This window comes from Lepidochelys olivacea, assembly GCF_965140295.1.
Source record: "Lepidochelys olivacea isolate rLepOli2 genome assembly, chromosome: 16".
Classification (NCBI taxonomy): domain Eukaryota; kingdom Metazoa; phylum Chordata; order Testudines; family Cheloniidae; genus Lepidochelys; species Lepidochelys olivacea.
In genome coordinates this window covers 2,852,180-2,876,602 of record NC_140426.1, presented here as the reverse complement: position 1 = coordinate 2,876,602, position 24,423 = coordinate 2,852,180, and the positions used below count along the sequence as shown (strand labels likewise).

The 24,423-nt window shown below is 46.4% G+C and overlaps 1 protein-coding gene across 2 annotated transcripts; it reads right to left on the bottom strand.

The window, feature by feature from the left end:
- Positions 1-5,038: 5,038 nt before the first annotated feature.
- Positions 5,039-18,331, bottom strand: ZMYND19 (zinc finger MYND-type containing 19). 2 transcript variants are annotated; one of them, XM_084649664.1, is made up of 7 exons: positions 18,179-18,324; positions 17,076-17,170; positions 16,149-16,208; positions 14,732-14,838; positions 8,972-9,112; positions 6,824-7,004; positions 5,039-5,718 (listed from the first exon to the last, which is right to left on the bottom strand). In XM_084649664.1, the coding sequence occupies exons 4-7, from the start codon at positions 14,830-14,832 to the stop codon at positions 5,575-5,577; spliced, it is 567 nt and encodes a 188-aa protein (XP_084505790.1). In that variant the 5' UTR covers positions 14,833-14,838; positions 16,149-16,208; positions 17,076-17,170; positions 18,179-18,324; the 3' UTR covers positions 5,039-5,574. The 2 variants fall into 2 exon arrangements, with proteins under 2 accessions (XP_084505790.1, XP_084505789.1); XM_084649663.1 differs by lacking the exon at positions 17,076-17,170 and having other exon boundaries at positions 18,179-18,331.
- Between the last annotated feature and the right edge of the window lie 6,092 nt (positions 18,332-24,423).

Genomic DNA, 24,423 nt, shown 5'->3' with positions numbered 1-24,423 from the left:
TGAGGGGCGATCAACAGGTTATCTCAAGTGCTTATATACAAATGCACAAAGCCTTGGAAACAAGCAGGGAGAACTGGAGGTCCTGGTGATGTCAAGGAACTATGACGTGATCGGAATAACAGAGACTTGGTGGGATAACTCACATGACTGGAGTACTGTCATGGATGGTTATAAACTGTTCAGGAAGGACAGGCAGGGCAGAAAAGGTGGGGGAGTAGCACTGTATGTAAGGGAGTAGTATGACTGCTCAGAGCTCCGGTACGAAACTGCAGAAAAACCTGAGTGTCTCTGGATTAAGTTTAGAAGTGTGTGCAACAAGAGTGATGTAGTGGTGGGAGTCTGCTATAGACCACCGGACCAGGGGGATGAGGCTTTCTTCCAGCAGCTCACGGAAGCTACTAGATCGCATGCCCTGATTCTCATGGGTGACTTTAATTTTCCTGATATCTGCTGGGAGAGCAATACAGCGGTGCATAGACAATCCAGGAAGTTTTTGGAAAGCGTAGGGGACAATTTCCTGGCGCAAGTGCTAGAGGAGCCAACTAGGGGGGGCGCTTTTCTTGACCTCCTGCTCACAAACCGGGTAGAATCAGTGGGGGAAGCAAAAGTGGATGGGAATCTGGGAAGCAGTGACCATGAGTTGGTTGAGTTCAGGATCCTGATGCAGGGAAGAAAGGTAAGCAGCAGGATACGGACCCTGGACTTCAGGAAAGCAGACTTCGACTCCCTCAGGGAATGGATGGCCAGGATCCCCTGGGGGACTAACTTGAAGGGGAAAGGAGTCCAGGAGAGCTGGCAGTATTTCAAGGAATCCCTGTTGAGGTTACAGGGACAAACCATCCCAATGAGTCGAAAGAATAGTAAATATGGCAGGCAACCAGCTTGGCTTAATGGTGAAATCCTAGCGGATCTTATACATAAAAAAGAAGCTTACAAGAAGTGGAAGGTTGGACATATGACCAGGGAAGAGTATAAAAATATTGCTCGGGCATGTAGGAATGATATCAGGAGGGCCAAATCGCACCTGGAGCTGCAGCTAGCCAGAGATGTCAAGAGTAACAAGAAGGGTTTCTTCAGGTATGTTGGCAACAAGAAGAAAGCCAAGGAAAGTGTGGGCCCTTTACTGAATGAGGGAGGCAACCTAGTGACAGAGGATGTGGAAAAAGCTAATGTACTCAATGCTTTTTTTGCCTCTGTCTTCACTAACAAGGTCAGCTCCCAGACTGCTGCGCTGGACATCACAAAATGGGGAAGAGATGGCCAGCCCTCTGTGGAGATAGAGGTGGTTAGGGACTATTTAGAAAAGCTGGGCGTGCACAAGTCCATGGGGCCAGACGAGTTGCATCCCAGAGTGCTGAAGGAATTGGCGGCTGTGATTGCAGAGCCATTGGCCATTATCTTTGAAACCTCGTGGCGAACCGGGGAAGTCCCGGATGACTGGAAAAAGGCTAATGTAGTGCCAATCTTTAAAAAAGGGAAGAAGGAGGATCCTGGGAACTACAGGCCAGTCAGCCTCACCCCAGTCCCTGGAAAAATCATGGAGCAGGTCCTCAAAGAATCAATCCTGAAGCACTTGCATGAGAGGAAAGTGATCATGCAAGCCAGCATGGATTCACCAAGGGAAGGTGATGCCTGACTAATCTAATTGCCTTTTATGATGAGATTACTGGTTCTGTGGATGAAGGGAAAGCAGTGGATGTATTGTTTCTTGACTTTAGCAAAGCTTTTGACACGGTCTCCCACAGTATTCTTGTCAGCAAGTTAAGGAAGTATGGGCTGGATGAATGCACTATAAGGTGGGTAGAAAGCTGGCTAGATTCTCGGGCTCAACGGGTAGTGATCAATGGCTCCATGTCTAGTTGGCAGCCGGCATCAAGTGGAGTGCCCCAGGGGTCGGTCCTAGGGCCAATTTTGTTCAATAATGATCTGGAGGATGGTGTGGATTGCACCCTCAGCAAGTTTGCAGGTGACACTAAACTGGGAGGAGTGTTAGATACGCTGGAGGGGAGGGATAGGATACAGAAGGACCTAGACAAATTGGAGGATTGGGCCAAAAGAAATCTGATGAGGTTCAAGAAGGATAAGTGCAGGGTCCTGCACTTAGGACGGAAGAACCCAATGCACAGCTACAGACTAGGGACCAAATGTTTAGGCAGCAGTTCTGCGGAAAAGGACCTAGGGGTGACAGTGGACGAGAAGCTGGATATGAGTCAGCAGTGTGCCCTTGTTGCCAAGAAGGCCAATGGCATTTTGGGATGTATAAGTAGGGGCATAGCGAGCAGATCGAGGGACGTGATCGTTCCCCTCTATTCGACATTGGTGAGGCCTCATCTGGAGTACTGTGTCCAGTTTTGGGCCCCACACTACAAGAAGGATGTGGATAAATTGGAGAGAGTCCAGCGAAGGGCAACAAAAATGATTAGGGGTCTGGAACACATGACTTATGAGGAGGGGCTGAGGGAGCTGGGATTGTTTAGCCTGCAGAAGAGAAGAATGAGGGGGGATTTGATAGCTGCTTTCAACTACCTGAAAGGGGGTTCCAAAGAGGATGGCTCTAGACTGTTCTCAATGGTAGCAGATGACAGAACGAGGAGTAATGGTCTCAAGTTGCAGTGGGGGAGGTTTAGATTGGATATTAGGAAAAACTTTTTCACTAAGAGGGTGGTGAAACACTGGAATGCGTTACCTAGGGAGGTGGTAGAATCTCCTTCCTTAGAGGTTTTTAAGGTCAGGCTTGACAAAGCCCTGGCTGGGATGATTTAACTGGGAATTGGTCCTGCTTCGAGCAGGGGGTTGGACTAGATGACCTTCTGGGGTCCCTTCCAACCCTGATATTCTATGATTCTATGATACTTCAAAAGGACTTTTAACATATGAAAAACGTTTTTCTCTAGCCTCATTCTCAGCAACAGCTGAACGATTTTGGCTGAAGTTTTCCAAGAAAATTCAGCCTGAGGCAGACACACAACATGGAAAAATATCAACCCAGTTCCAGCTTGGCACTTATAAGCAACTGAAAACAGTCCTGTAACGAGAGACATCGGACCACGTTAATATGCAGTTCTACCAGCCTCACTCCTAACACAGCAGATTTTCTTCCTTCTTGATGCCTAGCTCACCAGAGCAGTCTCTGTATTCACTGGTGCTTTCCATGAAACTGGGCCAGAGCTCGAAACCACTCCACCCGTACCCTTTTCCAACAACTCCTGCCACTGCCTCTTCCTATTTCTAGTATCTTCTCTCTCCATTCTACAGCAGAGTTTAATTTTTGAGAGAAGCGGCTTTCTCTCCTAATTCTTAGTGAGCCAATGGTGTCACAGCTTTCTGTACTAATAGACTGGTCTTTTTCATTAGAGTTTCTCAAAACTCTCCAGCAGGAGAGTGAATTTGTGTGTGGGGGTGGAGGGTGAGAAAACCTGGATTTGTGCTGGAAATGGCCCACCTGATGATCACTTTAGATAAGCTATTACCAGCAGGACAGTGGGGTGGGAGGAGGTATTGTTTCATATTCTCTGTGTATATATAAAGCCTGCTGCAGTTTCCACGGTATGCATCTGAGGAAGTGAGCTGTAGCTCACGAAAGCTTATGCTCTAATAAATGGGTTAGTCTCTAAGGTGCCACAAGTACTCCTTTTCTTTTTGCGAATACAGACTAACACGGCTGTTACTCTGAAACCTGTCAAAACTTCATGGTTAGCCCCTAACAGGATCCAGGTAAGTCATCTATGCTCACCTTGGTGTTTTTTTTTTTTTTTTTACAAATAAAACCTACCACTATAGCAAAAAGTTAAACATTGTTTCTAACAGTCTGTTCTGCACAATGATTAAAAATCCTCAAAGAGCTGCTGCATGGATTATGGTCCTTAGTGCCAGTGCACTGAGATAGTGCCATGAAAAAAAATGTCAGTCATGCTAATTATCTGCCTATTGAAACAAGCAGAAAACAGGACCAGCATCATATGTATCTATGTCCCTTTTTGCATTCACAGGAACTTCTACTGGTTCATTTAAAGCAACTAATTATGTGCTACTTTATATGCTAAGGTGTTAATTAAAACCAGCATAGTTTTACTGGTATAACCCCCGGTACACATTCCCATGAGAGGGCTTTTTCTTGGGCTTAGTTTATACATTGCTTGGGAAGGGGTTTAAAAAAAGGCCCTTATAACTATGCAATATTGACAGGTAAAACTACTGGGGTTTCATGGCAGACGCTCGAGAGAAATGAACTAGGAGGACTGACCCATGGACCAAAGAAGTGAAACCCAACTGAAGTGATTTTTTTTTCAGGTTCTTTAGGTTAACACTTATTTTACTAAAAACTTGGAGAAAAAGCTCTTTCAGAATTCAATACCTATTAATAGTCTATTAAGGACAGAGAAAATTTACACTGCGTATTTGAGTCACCCATTTAGTTCCTCAAAAACAATAGAGAGCACCCAAATTTGATGTTTCTGGCATTTCTAAGGAAAAAGCAAGCATAAAATTCCAGTATCTATTATACATAATAAAAAAGCAAGAGGGGCCAAAATAGTTCTCTTTTCCAAAGCAGGTCAAAAAATTTTCCTTCCAACATTTTTGATGTTAATTTTCACTATTAAGTAAAAAAAATTCAGAAAGATATGATTTTCAGATTGATAGCATCTCTTTAAAGTAAGGAGTATCCCAAAGCAATCACTGGACCTACCAGATCAGTTATCTGGAGAAGCAAGATCAGATATCTGGAGAAGCAAGAGAGAAGATCCTTTGGCTACAGGTACACATTCATGAGCATACAAAGGTTTGACAGCAGGAAACCAGATTTAACTTTCTGCAAACACAAAGCATAATCTCTAGCAGCCCTTCTCCAGTGCAAGTGGGATCAACTAGCTCCATGCCCTTCCAGTCTCTTTGATGATACCCTGAATTCTGCCCAGTGTCAAGGCTTGGTGTACTAGAAAGAAAATGCTTAGTAAGAGATGTAAAGACCAAGTGTTACTGAGCTTCAGAAATCGCTAAAAGGGAACAGGAGAAAACTACAGAGCAGAGCAGACAACAGTTCATTCCAACCCTTTACTTTGTTTGTTTTGCTTTTTTAAATATAAACTTCCATGCAGAGTTCTCCAGAGTAACTGCTGATGTCTGAGCCAGTCTCCTGGCCTTGGCACAGCCACAGATACCATTTAGCCACATGGGAGGAAAAGCTTTTGCTACATGACAGTTTTTTTACTTGTAGGCCAACAATGTGTTCTCATCTGAACATTACAGTAAATGTGTCCTATTGAGAATTTCTAACAAAAAACTGTACATGAGTTTACAAACATATTAACATATAAATAATGAGAAGCTTCCTGCCCGGAGCCTCCACAGTAGTCTTTTTGCTTGAGAATATAATACTGGAAGGGAAGACCCAATCCCTTTCCACAGCACCAGTCAGAGCTGGCTTAGTCCAGTCAGCTATTCTGCTCAAGCATCACAGGGTTTGTCTTCTTCAGTGCCTCTGGCTTCAATAAGCAGTCTGTCATTACTGTGCAAAAGCAAGAGTCCAATGCCTTTGAGAAGGAATCCTGCTGCTGAGAGGCCTGTGCCACCCGGTCATCGTTCTGGTCCGAGCTCTTGCTGGAAGGTTCGTTTCTTCTCCCGACAGTGCTTCTTGTGAGCAGGCCAGTCCTTCTGCTGGCACTGAGACCCACAGTACCTTGCTACCTGGCATCGGCCACATATATTGAATTCACGTAACTAGAAAAAATGCAAAAGAGTGATCAGTTAGCCAGCTCAGCCCCAACAGTCCAGGTAAGCCATTCCCCAAGAAGCCAGACACACTGACAAGCCCCATCATAAATCTATCAGCATTTGGGAAATATGAACATCCAACAACTAGATTCACTGAATCAGTAGGATGTGCAACCATTGCACTAGCTTATGCTCTAAGGGCAACTGCAGCACTGAGAAGTTAACAGATGTAATGAGCTGCGACCACTGACCATTTCACATTTTCAGATATCTGCTTCATTGAGACGAGGCTCAGCACTCAGACCACCCCTCACCCCATCTACTCTCTGCCAGTTTTCCCTTCCAAAACTCCTTTGTCTAAAGGTTGCCTATCACCTCCTTCCTAGCAATGGCTAGGCATGCTACTACTTTGACTCCTCTACTGCTCAGATCTTCATCTGCAGTTTTATCGCCTCTTGTCTAATGCAACTCCCCTCTTTTCAGTTTTCTGCAGCTCTCCAACAGGCACAGAATGCTGCTGCCCATCCTCTGACATACAAAGCAGCATTAACACCCTCTCAGCAAGTTTATTAGATCAGTTCAGGTTCCAGTTCAAGATTTCCTATTTTTAAAACCCCAATGGATTTGCTTAACCCTTCCCCACCACTGGCTGCCTTGCTGTCCCTTCACAACCTTGCCACTTATAACAGAAGAGCCTTCTCTGCAGCTCTTGTCATCTGGAATAGCCCACTTTGTGTACCTCCCACCATGCATACTTGCTAAAGCATTTTGATATTCAGTCTGCATGGATTATACACGTAACTGTGGTATACAGCCAATTACTCAGAGTGTAAACACCTTAACAATTCCTCAGGCTTCGTGGTGGTCTAACGGGGAGTAATGAAATTCAAATGAAAAAGAGAAAATTAGTACTACTAGAAAAAATACCTTGCAGTTATTAAGGCAGGGAATTTTCTTCTATAGAGTCTCAGATGAAGATTAGGGATGGTTTGAGACACTTAAATCTAGACAAGGCAAAGCACTGGAGACTACACTGCAGGGAACAATCTTTGGACACAACGTGGCCTAGTGGGTCTCTTCCATCGCTACTTTCAGTGTACTTTGAACACACCTGTTTTTCAATCATTGTGCATGGGGGGTAGTGACATTCATAGTATGTGCATGAGTTTTCCTCTTCCTCCACAACGTCCCCATTAGCGTTGTAATACCGCGTTACATTCAGCACAGGAAACTGCTCTTCTATTGGATCAGTGGGAAGCTGCTGGATCGCCAGCCAGTACAGACTTTGTTCCCTTTAACAGAAAAAACACATGAATTCTTTAACCCCATTAGAGTTAAGGGTCCATTTGCATTCCTCCCTTAACCAGCCTCTTTTCAGGCCTGATGCAAAAACTACCACCAAAAAATGTTTAATTGAGGACACTGTATTTAAATAAGGATCGATTAAAGGGCTTGTTCCCCAGTTTGAGCTCTCCTGGCCTGCTCTAATGTAGAAACTCTTGCCATTCACCAGTTTCTCAAAGGAAGTTTCTTAAATTGACCAATGTTCTGAACATCATCATCTTACTGGTGCTGCAGCTATTTCAACTTAGTAGACGAAGAAATTAATGAGATTGAAGCCCATAGGTCTCCACTAACATAACACATACACTGTTCTAATGTTATTAAGACTGTACCATACAACTGAAACAAAACATCACTCAGGGAGATGAGTGAGGTCTGAAACTTATATGGACCATAGTCTATGCAGCAGAGCACAGACTCAGGCCCCCACAATACACTAGCACAATAGGATGGAATCTGATTCCAGTAACTCACTTTGTGTTTAATATTAAGCTTGAATACCACTGCATTTGTTGGCTCATATCAGCTATGCTGGAATTTTGGTGCCTCAGGATAAGAGCCACAAGTGCACTATAACGAGCTAAATGCCAGATGACTAAAGATCGTGCTACTGGCTTCAGCAACACAGTATTTGAGCACCAAGCACGGGATTTCTCAGGACTAACTGTATGTGGCAAGATTTTTCTCCGCACTAAATCTCTATGCAAACTATGCTGGAAAGACCCCCAAAATAGTTTGCACTCAAGGCTGAGCTATCATCTCCCTTCATGTTTTTCGTTTAATTTTAGTTTCCTCAAGTTGCAGGAGGTAGGTTTTTATCTTTTATTGCTTGATATTAGCCAGTTGTAATATTGTCATGCTTGGCTTGTTACACAACACTTTAATACATTTCAAAGATCTAGGTTATGGGGATTGAGTGATCTTTATTACTAGTAGTGCAACACAAGTGACAGGATTGTTTCCGCATTAGATGCTGTAGTGATGGACATTACAGAAACATCTGCTAGACAGTTGTTGCATCCGCTGATGCGTCTACTTGACCTAAGAAATCCTGACATCACAGGTAGTTACTGCAAAACTACTGTGATGTCAAACTATGACTCCAAACAAGCACTCCTGATCCTAGGGGCTGAGCCATTTTTTTTAATAGTATCTACTTCAAGTCACATAACCCCTATTATCACAAGGGATTGTAAGCACTTTACAAGCTACGCACAGGGAACACTTCATCAACTGACCTACAGCAACTTCTGGAAAGTTAGGAGGCTACTGTGTAGCGTTTAACCGTTTAGGACAGGAATTGAAATCCTTTATCCAGTTAAAACTGCAGACTTAGTTTTATGATGCCCAAATGCCATCATCCAAGTGGAATGGAATGTATGCAAGTTTAATAAAAAGCTACATTTGTAGCCAACAAGATTTTGATTGTTTTCTTCTTTCAACAATTATGATATAAATAGCCTTGGTGGAATTCAATTTTTGTAGTTTAAGTAGATATCAATGTATTTTTAATTTTTTGTATTTTAATCCAAGTTTTCACAGTTGTGGAAAATTACAGGGGGAGGGTTAGACAATATGTAACAACAGAACACATTGAAACTCAAAAAAGTAAAGCTTTATAACCACTAAACTACATATTGTCAATGTCATATCAGAATAGACAAAGTAATTAATTCACGACTTTTTTTTTTTTAATTTTGCCTATCTAAATTCTGATCATCATCAATGGAAATTTTTCGTTGGTTTGCGAGTGTCCCTGCCACAATTCTAAAAGACAAAGAACAGAAAAGGAGGGGAGACAGTTGGTCACAGTGATGACAGTTTGTTTTGTCTATAAACCACAATAATAATTTGTTGGATGCAGCTTACTCCTGAGCTCCATTACATCTCACCCATAAATATTGCTTTGATATACCTTTGTTTACTAGAAATGTCTTCAGCCTTGGGTCTCCATCCCCACGGGACTAAACGCAGATTGTCCAGTCGGTTGTCTACCGTCACTGCATTCAAATGCACCACTTGAAATCCTGGGGCAATCCCTCCCCGGTGCCTCTCCCTGGAAGAGATTTAATACAATTTGCAGTTCACAGCAAAGTACAGTTCTCCATAGACCATGGATGGTGTGCTCCTTGCCAGAAGGAGTAGTGTATCAGAGATAACATTCATGTCACTGTAGTGACAGATCTTCATGGCATTCTTATTAGAATAGACTTATTCCACAAGTTTACTATTCTGCCATAAAAGTGCTCTAGCTCAAAAATTTAATTGTAAGGCCACAGTCTACTCCCTTAATTGAAATTACAGAATAAAATTTTATAGCACTTCTGCAAGACGTTAGGACAGTCAAGATGCATTAGATCAGATACACTTAGGTGCATGCGTAACATGCACATGCAACACAGTTAGAGCTCCATTAGGAAGTCTCTGAGCAAGGACTTAAAGGCTCCAGAGCTTCACCAGTAACCAGCAAGCACCATTTTAGTGCCAGTAATTCTATACAGTACACACTATAAAGACTCCTTTGGAACCACTGTGGGCTTTCGTGACCAGCAGGTACAAATAGATATTTGTTTAAACAAAGAGGTTGGACAATTAGAATTTACAGGCCTTGCTTAATATACCACCCTCCCCCCCATCTACATTTATTTCCTCCTACTCCTTTCATTCCCTACATGCCTCCCCCCATTACTGTTCCTTTCATCTTTCTTCTGCTCTTTCACCCCATCAACCTGCTTTCTGTCCATGGGCAAGTGTCATTCCTGGCCCATCCTCCTTTTCTATTCCCAACTCATTTCGTGTAGCAATCTCTCTAAATCACTCCTGTCCTGAATTATTCCTCCATGTCTTAATTTCAGAGTGCAAGTCTGCAGGGCAGGGAGCTGGATCCGGCTATGTGCTTTGGAAAGCGACGAGTAATTTACAGCACTATAAGAGAATGTTAACAGTAGGAGCAATGAACATTAAAGGTATTTCATGTGGGGATGGAGGCACAGCTCATTAAGCTTGCCCCACACTTCCCATTATAAGTCCCTGTTTTCAGTTGCTTATAAAACTTTGCCTAATTTTAACAGTTTAAGTTAACATTTTCCACATTGGGGGTCTGCCTCAGGCTAGATGTTTTTGGAAAATTTCAGCCAAAAAGGTTCAACTGTTCCTGAGAACCAGGATTAGAAAACATATTTTGTCCATGTTAAAAAAAAAATTCTTGAGTCCTTTTCTTTGAAATGCTCTAGCACTCCCCTGCTTTAGACCGGGGACAGCCTTTGCATCAAGGATGTGCCTTTTGCCTTCCCCATGAAAATCCACTCAAATGTGGTCACAAGCCTTTCAAAAAATCAGTTTGCACATACTCAGTGAAGACATTAGAACTTAGCAGTAAAGACGTCTGACAATTCCATATATGCCTCTCTCTGCTCCCAGTGCTGACCAGACTGCAATGTGTCATCCTCAGAGCCACAATGCATGCTCCAGCCCAGGCTGCAGGATGCAAAGCTGGATTTTACTTTTAACTGCTCCTCTGGACCTGGGTGGGACCAGGCACTAGAATTAAGAGCAAGGAGCCTGTCCCGCCTGTGCTCTCAATGATCTAACTGGTGGCATCTGATAGAGTCAGGGAGTCAAACTGGGATGAGAAGACTGAGGAGACTGGGACAAGGAATCAATGATTGGGCAGAAGCAGTCAAGCCTGGGAGAATGGGCAGAAGAACACATGCCTACTAGGGTAGGCCAGAGCCTGAAATAAAGACCAAGATTCCTGCATCTCTCCATTCCTCTCCTGTCAAACAATATCTGGGAAACCCATTAGCAAAGTGTGCAGCTCATCCCCTTCGAGTGCTGGTCCACATAAGATGACAACCTATTACTGCAATCAGTTACCCCAGTAGCTCAAGTGGTAGAAGCCTGTGCAGTGGATCTAAATATTCCAATCCTGCCGTTAACACACAGGGATGTCAGTAGGATGCCACATGATGGAATTTGTTTTTTTAGTTTGCTTTTTAAAAAACCCTATGAAATAATACATATGTTAGAAGAACACTACATTTGCAAAGTCAAGCAATCAAAAGTTAGAAAATGCCTGAATTAAAGGTGCACATGCAACCTTAATTTGGCCCCGTGTCTATGCATGATAGAGTCTTTAATTACACGATCAGGCTATTTTTTCCACAGGACTCCTCATGCCTCTGAGAATAAAAAAGGATGAGTGGGGAAGGAAAACTCATCCTGAGGGCAGATTAGCCAGGGAGACATGAAAATCCTGCTTTGGGGAATGAATGGGCAAGGGCCTGTCCTAAGGCCATGGGCAAGTATAACAGGGAAGGATATGGAGCCCTTTTGTAAAGGACATTGGCAGTGTTGTTTAGGCTGCTGTCACCATTTAGTCCCAACTAAGTGCTGCAAATCACACTCCATTGAAGTAAATAGGATAGAGAGAAATAAGCTTCCCCTTTGCATTCTGGGAGTAGCTAGTTTCCTGTGCTGAGGGCTGAGCTGTGATTTTAAACTAATTTTAGTTAAACTGGTGTCAAAGGCAGTTTCGACACTTATTTTGAAACCGCAATATGCAGTACTAACTCAAGATTGTTAAGTAGACAACCCCTAAAATGGCAACAACTCATCAGTAATGTCAGGCAGACAAGCTTAGCTCTTGCAGTATAAGCTGCATTCTTGCAGAAAATGCCAACTGACTCAAACTTTTCTACCTGCTGCAGTTTTCGCCGGTTCTGAAATTAGGTTTAGAAAAGAGGCAAGGTTTGGGGTTGGGAACCGTGACTGGCTATTGGATGAGGACAACACTTCATCGTTTCATTTAAAGACCTCAAAGTGCTTTAGCGTCACAGCCCACTTGGAAGGAGGGCAGAACTTTGGGCTTGGCCTGCCAAGGAGAACACGGGGTTTTGTTCTGTAAGTCAATTCATGTAAGTCAATCTGAGCGACACTGGAGCTCGGATTACTGGGGCAGGAAAAAGCCCAAGACCACTGACCAGGCTGTAGCTGGATGGTGCCTGCAACCACGTTGTGGGAGGAATTAGGCAGGGAGGAATACTTGCCCAGAATGTGTCCCCATGTAACTAAAGGTTATCATAATTAAGGCTGCGAGTTTGTCACAGAGGTCGCGGACGTCACGGATTCCGTGACCTCAATGACTTCTGCAGTGGCTGGTGTGCCTGGCTCAGGGGCAGTCTCTTGGGCCACTGAATCTCCCCCTGCCCCCACAGCAGTTGGGGTGTGGAATGGGGCAGGGGATTGGGGCATGGGACGGAGTGAGGCAGACTGAGTGGCGCTTACCTGGGGGGCTCCCCAGAAGTGGCAACATCCCCCTCGCTCAGCTGCTAGGCGGAGTCGTGGCCAGGCAGCTCTGCACATTGCCTCTGCCCATAGCGCTAGCTTCACCGCTCCCATTGGTCGGGAATCACAGCCAATGGGAGCTGTGGGGGCAGTGCCTGCAGGCAAAGGTAGCACCCAGAGCTGCCTGGCCATACCTCCGCCTAGCAGCTAAGCAAGGAGGATGTCGCCGCTTTTGGGGAACCCCCCAGGTAAGCGCCACTCAGTCTGCCTCACTCCGTCCCATGCCCCAATCCCCTGCCCCCTCCCACACCCAAACTCTGCTGCTGCTGCAGGGGGGAAGAGGGGAGGTGCGGAGCCAGGTAAGGAGCCTGCCAGCCCCGGCAACCCAATCCCCCTGGAACCAGCAGGAGTCCCGGATCCAGGACCACGTACCACTGCCCCACTCCCCCCGCCCAAGCACCCGCGAGGGCCCTAGGCAGCCCCCCCCCAAGTTTTATTCATTGGTATTTGTTGTAAAAGTCATGGACAGGTCATGGGCCATGAATTTTTGTTTACTGCCCATGACTTTTACTAAAAATACCCATGACTAAAACGTAGCCTTAATCATAATGCATACATGCACAGGGAGGGAGCATAAAGAGATACTATTTTATGTACACAATTCAACTGAATTCATTAGAATTTATTCAAACAGTAAAGCAGTCTTGTTACTGAAAGAGGGAATGAATGGGCTGCTCAATATGCAAACAGCTGGACCACCACAATATGGAAAACTTTCAGTCAGTCATTTGAACAAAAGCTGTATCCTTTTATGGGATTATTAATTCTACTTATGGACTTTAGTTATTACAGCATTAGGTTTGTGTCTACTGCAGTGGGCAATCTGATTTACTAAACAATTATAGTCAGTTACCTTTGCAACGAGATTATCCAGCTTTGCCAGAGGCACTAAACCTAACAGGTGCAGAATGCTGAGGACTTGTCTACACTTGAAATGATACAGCAGCAACGCTCCAGCGTAGACACTACCTATGCTGACAGGAGGGTTTCTCCTGTCAGTATAGGTAATCCACCTCCCTGACAGGTGGGTAGCTAGGTCCACCGCAGAATTCTTCTATTGACATAGCGCTGTCTACACAAGAGGTTTATTGTTTAACTGTGTCACACCCCTGAGCAAGGTAGCTGGGTTGACCTAACATTTCTAACACAGGCCTTAGACACCAGTGAGGGGGCAGTATGTGAAAACACTATTTGGGGGGAGGAGGGGAATCTCAGGGGGGTCCCACAGTTGCATGAATATTTAGCCAGAAAATTCATTAAGCGGTAGGTTTGAGTGGATATTTTCTGGACAACTCCAATTTAGGGAAACAATATACGAACTCATCAAGGTGACCAACAAACAATATCCCTAGGTTTATTTCTCAAAATAAAGGGCTTTCAATGACTACTTCAGGATTCTCTCACCATAAGCAAAAAGAAAAGGAGTACCTGTGGCACCTTAGAGACTACCAAATTTATTTGAGCATAAGCTTTTGCGAGCTACAGCTTCATCCAGTGAAGTGAGCTGTAGCTCACGAAAGCTTATGCTCAAATAAATGGGTTAGTCTCTAAGGTGCCACAAGTACTCCTTTTCTTTTTGCGGATACAGACTAACACGGCTACTACTCTGAAACCTCACCATAAGCAGTACCTTTTCTACAAACTTTTAAGTTAAGTTTTTAGTTACCAATGATAGTCAAGGCTTTGTTCTGTGCATAAAAGGGAGCAAAATAAGTTCCTACAAGATAGCTAGACAGGAGAACACACACTTTACAAAGTTAAATAACCAATTTAAAGTACTGAACATATCAGCCTCTGAAGTGTTTAGATAGGAGGCACAGGTGACTTGCCTGACAAAGGATCTAGAGCACTGACTAGTATTCAATAAAGTGTACAAACTTGGAAGTTAGTAGCAAACAAAGCACCACCACGTTGAAACAGTCTGTTGAACCTTTAGCATTGTCCTATCCCAATCAATCATTCATAAGACTGAGCAAACACACAAAACATTCACATCTCACTGGTACTACTGGAAGTTATACTTGCATATGATGGGGTGAACAGAACCCAAAGATTCTAGGAATTTAGTAACTCCTAGATTTAAACTATGGGTATAGATGGGCATAATTCGGGCAAACAATTAGTTTCCCATGAGCAACATTTCTTACAGAGAGACTGGTTTTGTTCTTTATTAAAGCCTTGTAACAAAGCAGATCTCTAATTGCACCCACTGTTAGTGTAATAATGCATTTAATGCACATAATACATTATTTAATGTACAAACAAACTGAAGATTGCAAGCTACACCCCTGACTGAAACCTTTAGTATATTAATTCTTTGTACACCTACCACAGTAGCTCATGCAGCAGACGCCCAGATCCCCTTCCTCTGTTTTTGTCAAAAGCATAAGCAAATATTTTAGCACCATTTCCATCAGCATCTACCTCCATCCGAGCCTGGAGAGAAGGAAAGAGTGTTCTGTGACCAAGGGCATTCAACTGTCAGCAGCATTGCTTAACATTCCATTTGGGAAATGGGAGATAGGAAAGACCAACACCCAACATCATCTGCCCCCTGCTACTGCAGGAAACTGATTATGTGCCACTTCATCTTAATGGGATTTTAGTTATTTAATACTTCTGTATTAGACAGAGACCAAAAGGTTCTGCTATTGCACAAATGTGATGATCTGGGGAGAAGGAAGAGGTTGACTACACACAGCAGAAATGCTATGGGCAAAGACAACGTGGGCCTGTGGTTAGGGTGTCAGCCTAGCTTCTCTGCTCTGCTACAGACAATGGACAAGTCACCTGGTCTCTCTGTGCCACTGTGCCCCATTTGTAAAATGGGGATAACAGTACTTCCCAATCGCACAGGGATGCTGGTAGGATAAGTGCATTAAAAATTGTAATGACTCAGATATTATGGTACAGGGGCCTTAGAAGGACTTTTGAAAGACAGACAGAATTCACCATTGAGTCATGTAGAGCCCACACTTGTTGCTTCAGAATTTATTATGTTTTCCTCACCACACCACAGCAGCTGCTAATGGGACTGGAATGGAGAAGGAAAAGGGAAACATGATCTTTCTCTACACAGACAAAAAAGGGTGTGTTTTTTAAACCACCCCACCCACCTTAACACCCACATACACAGTTTAATACCTTTAAGGACAGTTGAGCTGGTCTGTGAACACCACAGTCTTAAAGGTTGTGTCTACCCAGGTATAGGGAGGGGGTTCAATTGAGTTAAGCTAACTTGATTGAAAATAGACCTTTTCTGCCTCTATATATTTACCCTATAACTAAACCTTTTTAAACAAGGTTGCAGCTTAACAATTGTAATTATGTATGTCTCATTATGTATGGGGGGGGTGGCGGGTGAGAAAACCTGGATTTGTGCTGGAAATGGCCCAACTTGATGATCACTTTAGATAAGCTATTACCAGCAGGACAGTGGGGTGGGAGAAGGTATTGTTTCAGATTCTCTGTGTGTATATAAAGTCTGCTGCAGTTTCCACGGTATGCATCCGATGAAGTGAGCTGTAGCTCACGAAAGCTCATGCTCAAATAAATTGGTTAGTCTCTAAGGTGCCACAAGTACTCTTTTTCTTTTTGCTGTAAACTTAGAGGCTAGTAGTAATGTTAATAGCTATCTATCCTCTCTAGAGAGGGGAATTGTCATTTGCTAGCACTATTCTAGCCACAGTATGTCAAGAGTCTAATAACCACATTGGCTCAGAGAACTTAAAGCTCAGAACACTTACCTCAAAAGAGTAACTCTCCACTAATGGGATGTCTTGTTCATCTATTAGCGTGTACTTTGTCTAAAATATACCAAACATGTTAAAGGCAGTTAAGAACAGCTGTAACTTTTTGAAAGATATAAGGTTAATACTGAAGTTATTCTACAGTAGAATTTAACTAGCAGTATTTTAACTCGGCAAGTAAGCAGCACCTGCACAACCGGTTCCTGACGACATCACTTTACTGGGAACAGATTTTTTAGCTCTATTCTTTACACCGGGGTTCTCAACCTCTTTCTTTCTGCACCCCCCTCCCCATAAAACCTCCATGGCCCATCTGTTCCACAACAACTATCATAGAATCATAGAATATCAGAGTTGGAAGGGGCCTCAGGAGGTCATCTAGTCCAACCCTCTGCTCAAAGCAGGACCAGTCCCCAATTTTTGCCCCAGATCCCTAAATGGCCCCCTCAAGGTTTGAACTCACAACCCTGGGTTTAGCAGGCCAATGCTCAAACCACTGAGCTATCCCTCCCCCCAATTCCTCCTCCTATCCCTCCTATTTTTCTGCATGTCCAGTAGATTAAAAGCCAGGGCTGGCACTAGTGGATAGCAAGCAGGGCAACTGCCTTTGAAAGCCCACATGACAGGGGCTCCGCAAAGCTAAGTTGCTCCGGCTTTGGCTTCAGCCCCACGCAGCTTTGGCTTTCTGCCCTAAGCCCCATAGAGTCCAACACCGGCCCTGCTCTCTGGTTTACTTTGGTGGACCCCCTGAAACCTGCTTGCGGGCCCCCCCAGGGGACTTCAGAATCTGCTGCCTTACACAACCAAGGCTTGCCATGTGAAGTGGGATGGCAAAGCATCCAGACCCTAGGTTTAATACAGGATCCACTAGCATTGTGGAAGTTATTAAAATATTAGTGATGTATCCAGTTATTTACCCGTTACCTAATCTAGAAAGAATATGTTCAGCCCCGTAGGGCGAAGGACCCCCGCGGCGGGTCGCCGCTCCGGAGCGGAGGGGAGGAATGCGCCCCCGTGCCCTGGGGAGAGACCAGGTGGGCGAGGTAAGGTCTGTAACTGGACCAACCTCTACAGCGCAGAGAGGCGCCTCTGAGCCCGAGGAGCCCTTCCTCAGCGCCCGCCGCCACAGCCCCGGGGGCAGCGCGCCCCGCCCGCCGCCACAGCCCCGGGGGCAGCGCGCCCCGCGCGCCCCGCCCGCCGCCACAGCCCCGGGGGCAGCGCGCCCCGCGCGCCCCGCCCGCCGCCACAGCCCCGGGGGCAGCGCGCCCCGCCCGCCGCCACAGCCCCGGGGGCAGCGCGCCCCGCCACAGCCCCGGGGGCAGCGCGCCCCGCCCGCCGCCACAGCCCCGGGGGCAGCGCGCCCCGCCCGCCCCGCCCGCCGCCACAGCCCCGGGGGCAGCGCGCCCCGCGCTCGCGGCCGCCCTCGCTCCTGTCAAAGCCCCGTCGCCCCCCCACGAACTCAGAAAAAGCGGAGAACAGACGCGGAGGCCGCTCAGCGGCGACCGCCCGCGTCTCCCCCGAAACCTGGGGCCCGCGAAGGCGACCCCGCCCGCCCAGGAGCGCCGCGCCCGGAGGCATCGCGGCGACTCACGAGCGGCGCGGCGCGGGACGGGCCGAGCCCCGCGGCAGGACCCGGGCTGGGCGCGAGCACACGCCGGGCACGGGCGGACTCGGCAGCGGCTCCATCGACGAGCGGAGCCGGCCCGAGCGCCCAGGCCCCGCGGCCGGAGACCGCCCCCCGCGCTGGCGCCGCCCGCCCCATAGTCCCCGGGACGAGGCTGCGACCCTCGGGCCGGGGACGCGAACGCCCGGGCAGCCCGGCCGGGCCCCGCGCGCCCCGACGCGGAGCGGCCCCGGGCCCGCCCCCCAGCGACTCCCGCGCCCCGGCGAGGGCCGCGCTTCCCGCCCGCCGCGTGCCCGGGGCAGCGCTGCCGCCTGGGAGCCCCCGCGGGCCCCGCCAGGGCCGCCGCCGCCGCCCAGGGCCCGCGCCCGGCCGCGCTCGAGCCCCGCCGCCCCGCGCCGCGCACCTTGCCGGCCACCCGGCCGAGCCGCACGATCCCCAGCTTGAAGTCGGTCATGGCCGGGCCGGGCCGGGCTCGGCGCCGCCGCCTGCGCTCGGGACTCTGAGCCCGGAGCCGCCGCTGCCACGCGCCGCCGCCTCGCGCACACCCGGGGGGCGGGACAGCACCCCGCCGCCCTCCCTGCGGCGCTCGGCCAATCACGGCACGCGTCGGGCTGCGCGTCACCCGCCTCCGCCGCGCTCGCGCCCAATCGGGAGGCGCGGCTGTGCGGCGTGACGCGGGGCAGCGGCCACACACAATGACGTCACACTCGCGGGAAGCTTTGTGCCGCCAACACTGGAGCGGAGCGACGCCACCGGGGGGGGGGGTTAAAGGCGCCGCCGCCTCCTCGAGCCTCGCCGGCCAGTGCCGCCGCCCCCCTCCGAAACCCCTTGGACTACGCCCGGCCCCCGCCCCCGTGCACCGGCCCCCTGGGCCCCCTGCCCGGCCCGCAGCCCCTGGGGCCCCTGCTGAGAGTGGTTATCAACGGCTCACGATCGAGCTGGAAGGGCATATCGAGCGTGTCTGTCCTAGGTCTCAGAGTAGCAGCCGTCTCTGTGTGTATATAAATCTCCCCACTGTATTTTCCACGGCATGCATCCGATGAAGTGAGCTGTAGCTCACGAAAGCTCATGCTCAGATAAATGGGTCAGTCTCTAAGGTGCCACAAGGACTCCTTTTCTTTTTGCGAATACAGACGAACACGGCTGTTACTCTGAAACCTTACAAAGTTTGTGAACAGAACTGTGAGGGAATCCCCTGCGTACAACCCGGAGCTGTGGGAATGCTATGCCCCCCTAACTCTCCAGCTTGGAATGTCTCACACAAAGCTGTGCCAGTGACAAACAGCAAACCCCTCCTGGCACTGTGATCACTCAGCCACCTGTATGTGAGCCCCACACCAGCCAAATTGCATGAATGCTCCAAAAGCCACTCATGAATCATATAAAGAGAGGCACCAGCAAGTCACCCTAGCCTTTAACCCCAGAAATAAGCTATTTTGCACTACTTACGACTCTCATGGACAGCGCAAGCTCATTAATTAGTTTGCCACTTCAACAAAGGAAAGCAGACATGCACCAGCCTTTGTCGTCTGAGCTGAGATTCCCCAAGCATTTCAACCAAAAACACACTGTTTTAGGTAAAATATAAAAACAGATTTATTGATTACAGAAAGATAAATTGTAAGTGATTATAAGTAGCAGGCATAGAGATTAGAGTTGGTTACATAAGAAATAAGACTAAACTCACAATCTAAATTCTCAGAGGGGTAGCCGTGTTAGTCTGGATCTGTAAAAGCAGATGTGGCACCTTATAGACAAACAGACGGAGCATAAGCTTTCGTGGGTGAATACCCACTTCGATGCACGTCATCTAAATCTAAATTCTGCAGACCAAGCAAGATTTGAATCAAGCAGTTGCTCACCCTAATATAGGTTACAGGCAGTTCACAGTTCTCAGTACCCAGGCTGGAATCCCTTTCCAGCCTGGGACCAATCTCCCCAGTTCAAAGTCTTTGTCTTCCAGTTCCAGGTGTTGAGATGGGGGGGAGAGAGGCCAAGTGATGCTACAACTTTCCCTCTTTTATACTTTCTTCCACCTGATAGAAAGACCCTTGCTGTGATGTGGGGGTTAGGCAATCCCCATGGGTTAGGTAGTCCCCACTACATAGGTGCCCTCTTCAAGGTGTCTCTGGGATTGTGGATTCCTTTTGGTGAGCCATCAACGCCGGGCAGTGATGGTTGCCCCTTTGTCATTACTGAAAGGCCAGCAGTGTATGTCTCCCAACCTCATAACATATTTCAAGAACACGCACATAGTAATATTTCATAATTTCACATGCGCATACAATTCAACAGGATATTAATGTCCAACAGATCAATACTTTTATAATGATACCTCACAAGGCATGCATATGACACAGCAGTGAATATGGGGATTCTAGGGTGCTGCTTTGAGGTAGAGTGTAACAAATACCAAGATGGAAGCGGTTGCAAGCGCATTGGAGGACAGGATTAGAATTCAAAATGGTCTTGACAAATAGGAGCAATGGTCTAAAATAAATAAGATGAAATTCAATAAGGATAAATACAAAGTACTACATTTAAGAAGGAATAATCATTTGTACAAATACAAAATGGGAAATGACTGTCTAGGAAAGAGTACTAAGGATCGGGGGTTAGAGTGAATAACAAACTAAATATGAGTCAACAATGTAATACTGTTGCAAAAAAAGCAAATATCATTCTGGGAGGTATTAGCATAGGGGTTCTCAAACTGGGGGTCGTGACCCCTCAAGGGGTGGCAAGGTTTTTACCTGGGGGGTTGTGAGCTTTCAGCCTCCACCCCCAAACCCTGCTTCACCTCCATCATTTATAATAGTGTTAAATATAAAAAAGTGTTTTTACTGTATAAAGGGCAGTCACACTCAGAGGCCTGTTCTATGAAAGGGGTCGCCAATACATAAGTTTGAGAACCACTGTATTAGCAGGAGTGTTGTAACCAAGACAAGAAGTAATTCTTCCACTCTACTCAGCACTGATAAGGCCTCAACTGGAGTATTGTGTCTAGGTTTGTGCACCACACTTCAGTAAAGATGTGGACAAATTGGAGAAAGCCCAGAGGGGAGCAACAAAAATTATTATAGGTCTGGAAAACATGAGCTATGAGGAAAGTTGTGTTTGTTTAGTCTGGAGAAGAGAAGACTGAGGAGGGACATGATAACAGTTTTCAAGTACATAAAAGGTTGTTATAAAAAGGAGGGTGATACATTATTCTCCTTATCCACTGAGGAAAGAACAGAAAGTAATGGGCTTAAATTGCAACAAGGGAACTTTAGGTTAGACATTAGGAAAAACCTTTGAACTGTAAGTGTAGTTAAGCACTGGAACAAATTGTGCAGAGTTGTGGAATCTCCGTCATTGAAGGTTTTTATTAACAGGTTAGACAAACACCTGTCAGGGATGGTCTAGATCAGTGTTTCTCAATGACTGGTCCATGGACCGGCACCAGTGCCTGAGATCTCCCTGACACAGTTTAGGAAGGCAGCAGCCGCTCCCTGGTATCAAAAAGGTTGAGAAACGCTGGTTTAGATCATACTTAGAGCTAATCTACATGAGAATCGCTACTGTGGTGCAGCTGCCCCGATGTAGCTGCATCCTTGTAGCGCTGCTCGTGCACCTCTCTGAGTGGCCGTAGTTATGGAAGGGAGAGAGCTTCTTCCACCACCATAGTGCTGTCCATACCAACGCTTAGGCTGGGGTAATGTACAGCTCTGGGGGGGCGTGTTCACATCCCTGAGTGTCTTAAGTTATAGCGAAGTAAGCACTGGTGTGTACAAGACTGGACTAGACCAGCCCTGCATTTCTGTGATTCTATCCCTGATGTCTAGGCTTTGTGGCGTCGTTCTCAGAACTCTTTTCTCAGGAGGAAGGCCTGCTGGGGTGATCTGGTAGGAAGGGAGTGCTAAAGCAGGGGTTCTCCAACTGGGGGTTGTCACCCCTCAGGAGGTCGCAAGGTTATTACGTGGGAGGGTCACGAGCTGTCAGCCTCCACCCCAAACCCCCCTTCACTTCCAGCATTTGTAATAGTGTTAAATATAAAAAAAGGTGTTTTTACTGTATAAGGGCGGTCGCATTCAGAGGCTTGCTCCGTGAAAGGGATCACCAGTACAAAAGTTTGAGAACCACTGTGCTATAGTGATGGACTTAGAAAAGTCAGCGTAGCCCCATCCTCGTATACCATGACTCCTTCAAGAAAGGAGGGGGAAATGTGTGGCAGAGAATACTGGAGGAAAACGTTTACCTTGCACGAAGCTTAGATGAGGGATCACACAATTGCCATTACAACGGCGGCAGGAAAGGCACTCAGTAGGGTTGAGTGGCACTGTCTTTTGTATTATAGAATTTGGATTTGGAATACCTTTCCTCTAACATATACGTCTCTTTCATTGTTCACCATTAGATAGATTAGATCAAGGGACGTGATCATTCCCCTCTATTTGGCATTGGTGAGACCTCATCTGGAGTACTGTGTCCGTTTTGGGCCCCACACTACAAGAAGGATGTGGATAAATTGGAAAGAGTCCAGCAGAGGGCAACAAAAATGATTAGGGGACTGGAGCACATGATTTATGAGGAGAGGCTGAGGGAACTGGGATTGTTTAGTCTGCAGAAGAGAAGAATGAGGGGAGGATTTGATAGCTGCTTTCAACTACCTGAAAGGGGGTTCCAAAGAGGATGGCTTTAGACTGTTCTCAGTGGTAGCAGATGACAGAACAAGGAGCAATGGTCTCAAGTTGCAGTGAGGGAGGTTTAGGTTGGCTATTAGGAAAAACTTTTTCACTAGGAGGGTGGTGAAGCACTGGAATGGTTACCTAGGGAGGTAGTGGAAACTCCTTCATTTGAGGTTTTTAAGGTCAGGTTTGACAAAGCCCTGGCTGCAATGATTTAGTTGGGGATTGGTCCTGCTTTGGGCAGAGGGTTGGACTAGATGACCTCCTGAGGTCCCTTCCAACACTGATATTCTATGATTCTGTGATTAGGCTCAGTACTAGCAAACAAGCTAATGGTCACCTGGCTCTCTCTAGGCAGTGGTAGCAGGCAAGGGTGCCCTATTTAATTGGTTGTTGGGACAATTGACTATGCTAATTATATGACATTCGCTCATACAAGGCATAAGTGTTAGCAAAAACATCTAGACATTAAAGCCTCCATTTCAGCAAGCATGTGCCTCACTGAACTGGGACTCATGATAACTGGATTTTGTTCCTGATTGTGCTACTGGATTTCTGTGTGACTTTGGGCCAGTCATGTCACCCCCTGGGCCTCAGTTTCCCCATCTGTAAAGTGGAGATAATTCTACAGAACTCTTTTGTATAGACTGCTAAGTGGTTAAAAGATAGGAAACAAAGGGTAGGAATAAATGGTCAGTTTTCAGAATGGAGAGAGGTAAATAGTGTCCCCCAGGGATCTATACTGGGACCAGTCTTATTCAACATATTCATAAACAATCTGGAAAAAGGGGTAAACAGTGAGGTGGCAAAATTTGCAGAGGATACAAAACTACTTAAGATCGTTAAGTCCCAGGCAGACTGTGAAGAGCTACAAAAGGATCTCACAAAACTGGGTGACTGGGCAACAAAATGGCAGATGAAATTTAATGTTGATAAATGCAAAGTAATGCACATTGGAAAACATAATCCTAACTATACGTATACAATGATGGGGTCTAGATTAGCTGTTACCACTCAAGAAAGAGATCTCGGAGTCATTGTGGATAGTTCTCTGAAAATATCCACTCAAAGTGCAGCCGCAGTCAAAAAAGCGAACAGAATGTTGGGAATCATTAAGAAAGGGATCGATAATAAGACAGAAAATATCCTATTGCCTCTATATATTTCCATGGTACGCCCACATCTTGAATACTGCATGCACATGTGGTCACCCCATCTCAAAAAAGATCTATTGGAATTGGAACAGTTTCAGAAAAGGGCAACAAAAATGATTAGGGGTATAGAACGGCTTCTGTATGAGGAGAGATTAATAAGACTGGGACTTTTCAGTTCGGAAAAGAGGCAACTAAGGGGGGATATGATAGAGGTCTATAATATCATGAGTGGTATAGAGAAAGTAAAAAAGGAAGTGTTATTTATTCCTTCTCGTAATACAAGAACAAGGGGCCACCAAATGAAATTAATAGGTAGCAGGTTTAAAACAAACACAAGAAAGTATTTTTTCACGCAATGCACTGTCAACTGATGGAACTCCTTGCCAGAGGGTATTGTAAATGCCAATACTATAACGGGGTTCAAAAGGGAGCTAGATATATTCATGGAAGATAGGTGCATCAATGGCTATTAGCCAGGATGGGCCGGAATGGTGTCCCTAGCCTGTTTGCCAGAAGCTGAGATTGCGTGACAGCGTATGGATCACTTGATGATAACCTGTCTGTTCATGTCTGGCTAACCTAGTGAGGAGGGCTTTAAAGTAGGTTCACCGGGGGAAGGAGACCAAAGCCCTGAGGTAAGTGGGGAAGTGGGATACCGGGAGGAAGCACGAGCAGGAGAGCACGAGAGGGGAGGGCTCCTGCCTCATACTGAGAAAGAGGGACGATCAGCGAGTTATCTCAAGTGCCTATACACAAATGCAAGAAGCCTGGGAAACAAGCAGGGAGAACTGGAAGTCCTGGCACAGTCAAGGAATTATGATGTG

Excerpts from the sequence above, each read along its gene's own strand:
- ZMYND19 (XM_084649663.1), bottom strand. The coding sequence starts at position 18,229 with ATGACCGACTTCAAGCTGGGGATCGTGCGGCTCGGCCGGGTGGCCGGC. Across the intron at positions 16,209-18,178 it reads TCGGCCGGGTGGCCGGCAAG|ACAAAGTACACGCTAATAGA; the intron begins GTGCGCGGCGCG and ends GGTATATTTTAG. Across the intron at positions 14,839-16,148 it reads TGGAGAGTTACTCTTTTGAG|GCTCGGATGGAGGTAGATGC; the intron begins GTAAGTGTTCTG and ends CCTTCTCTCCAG.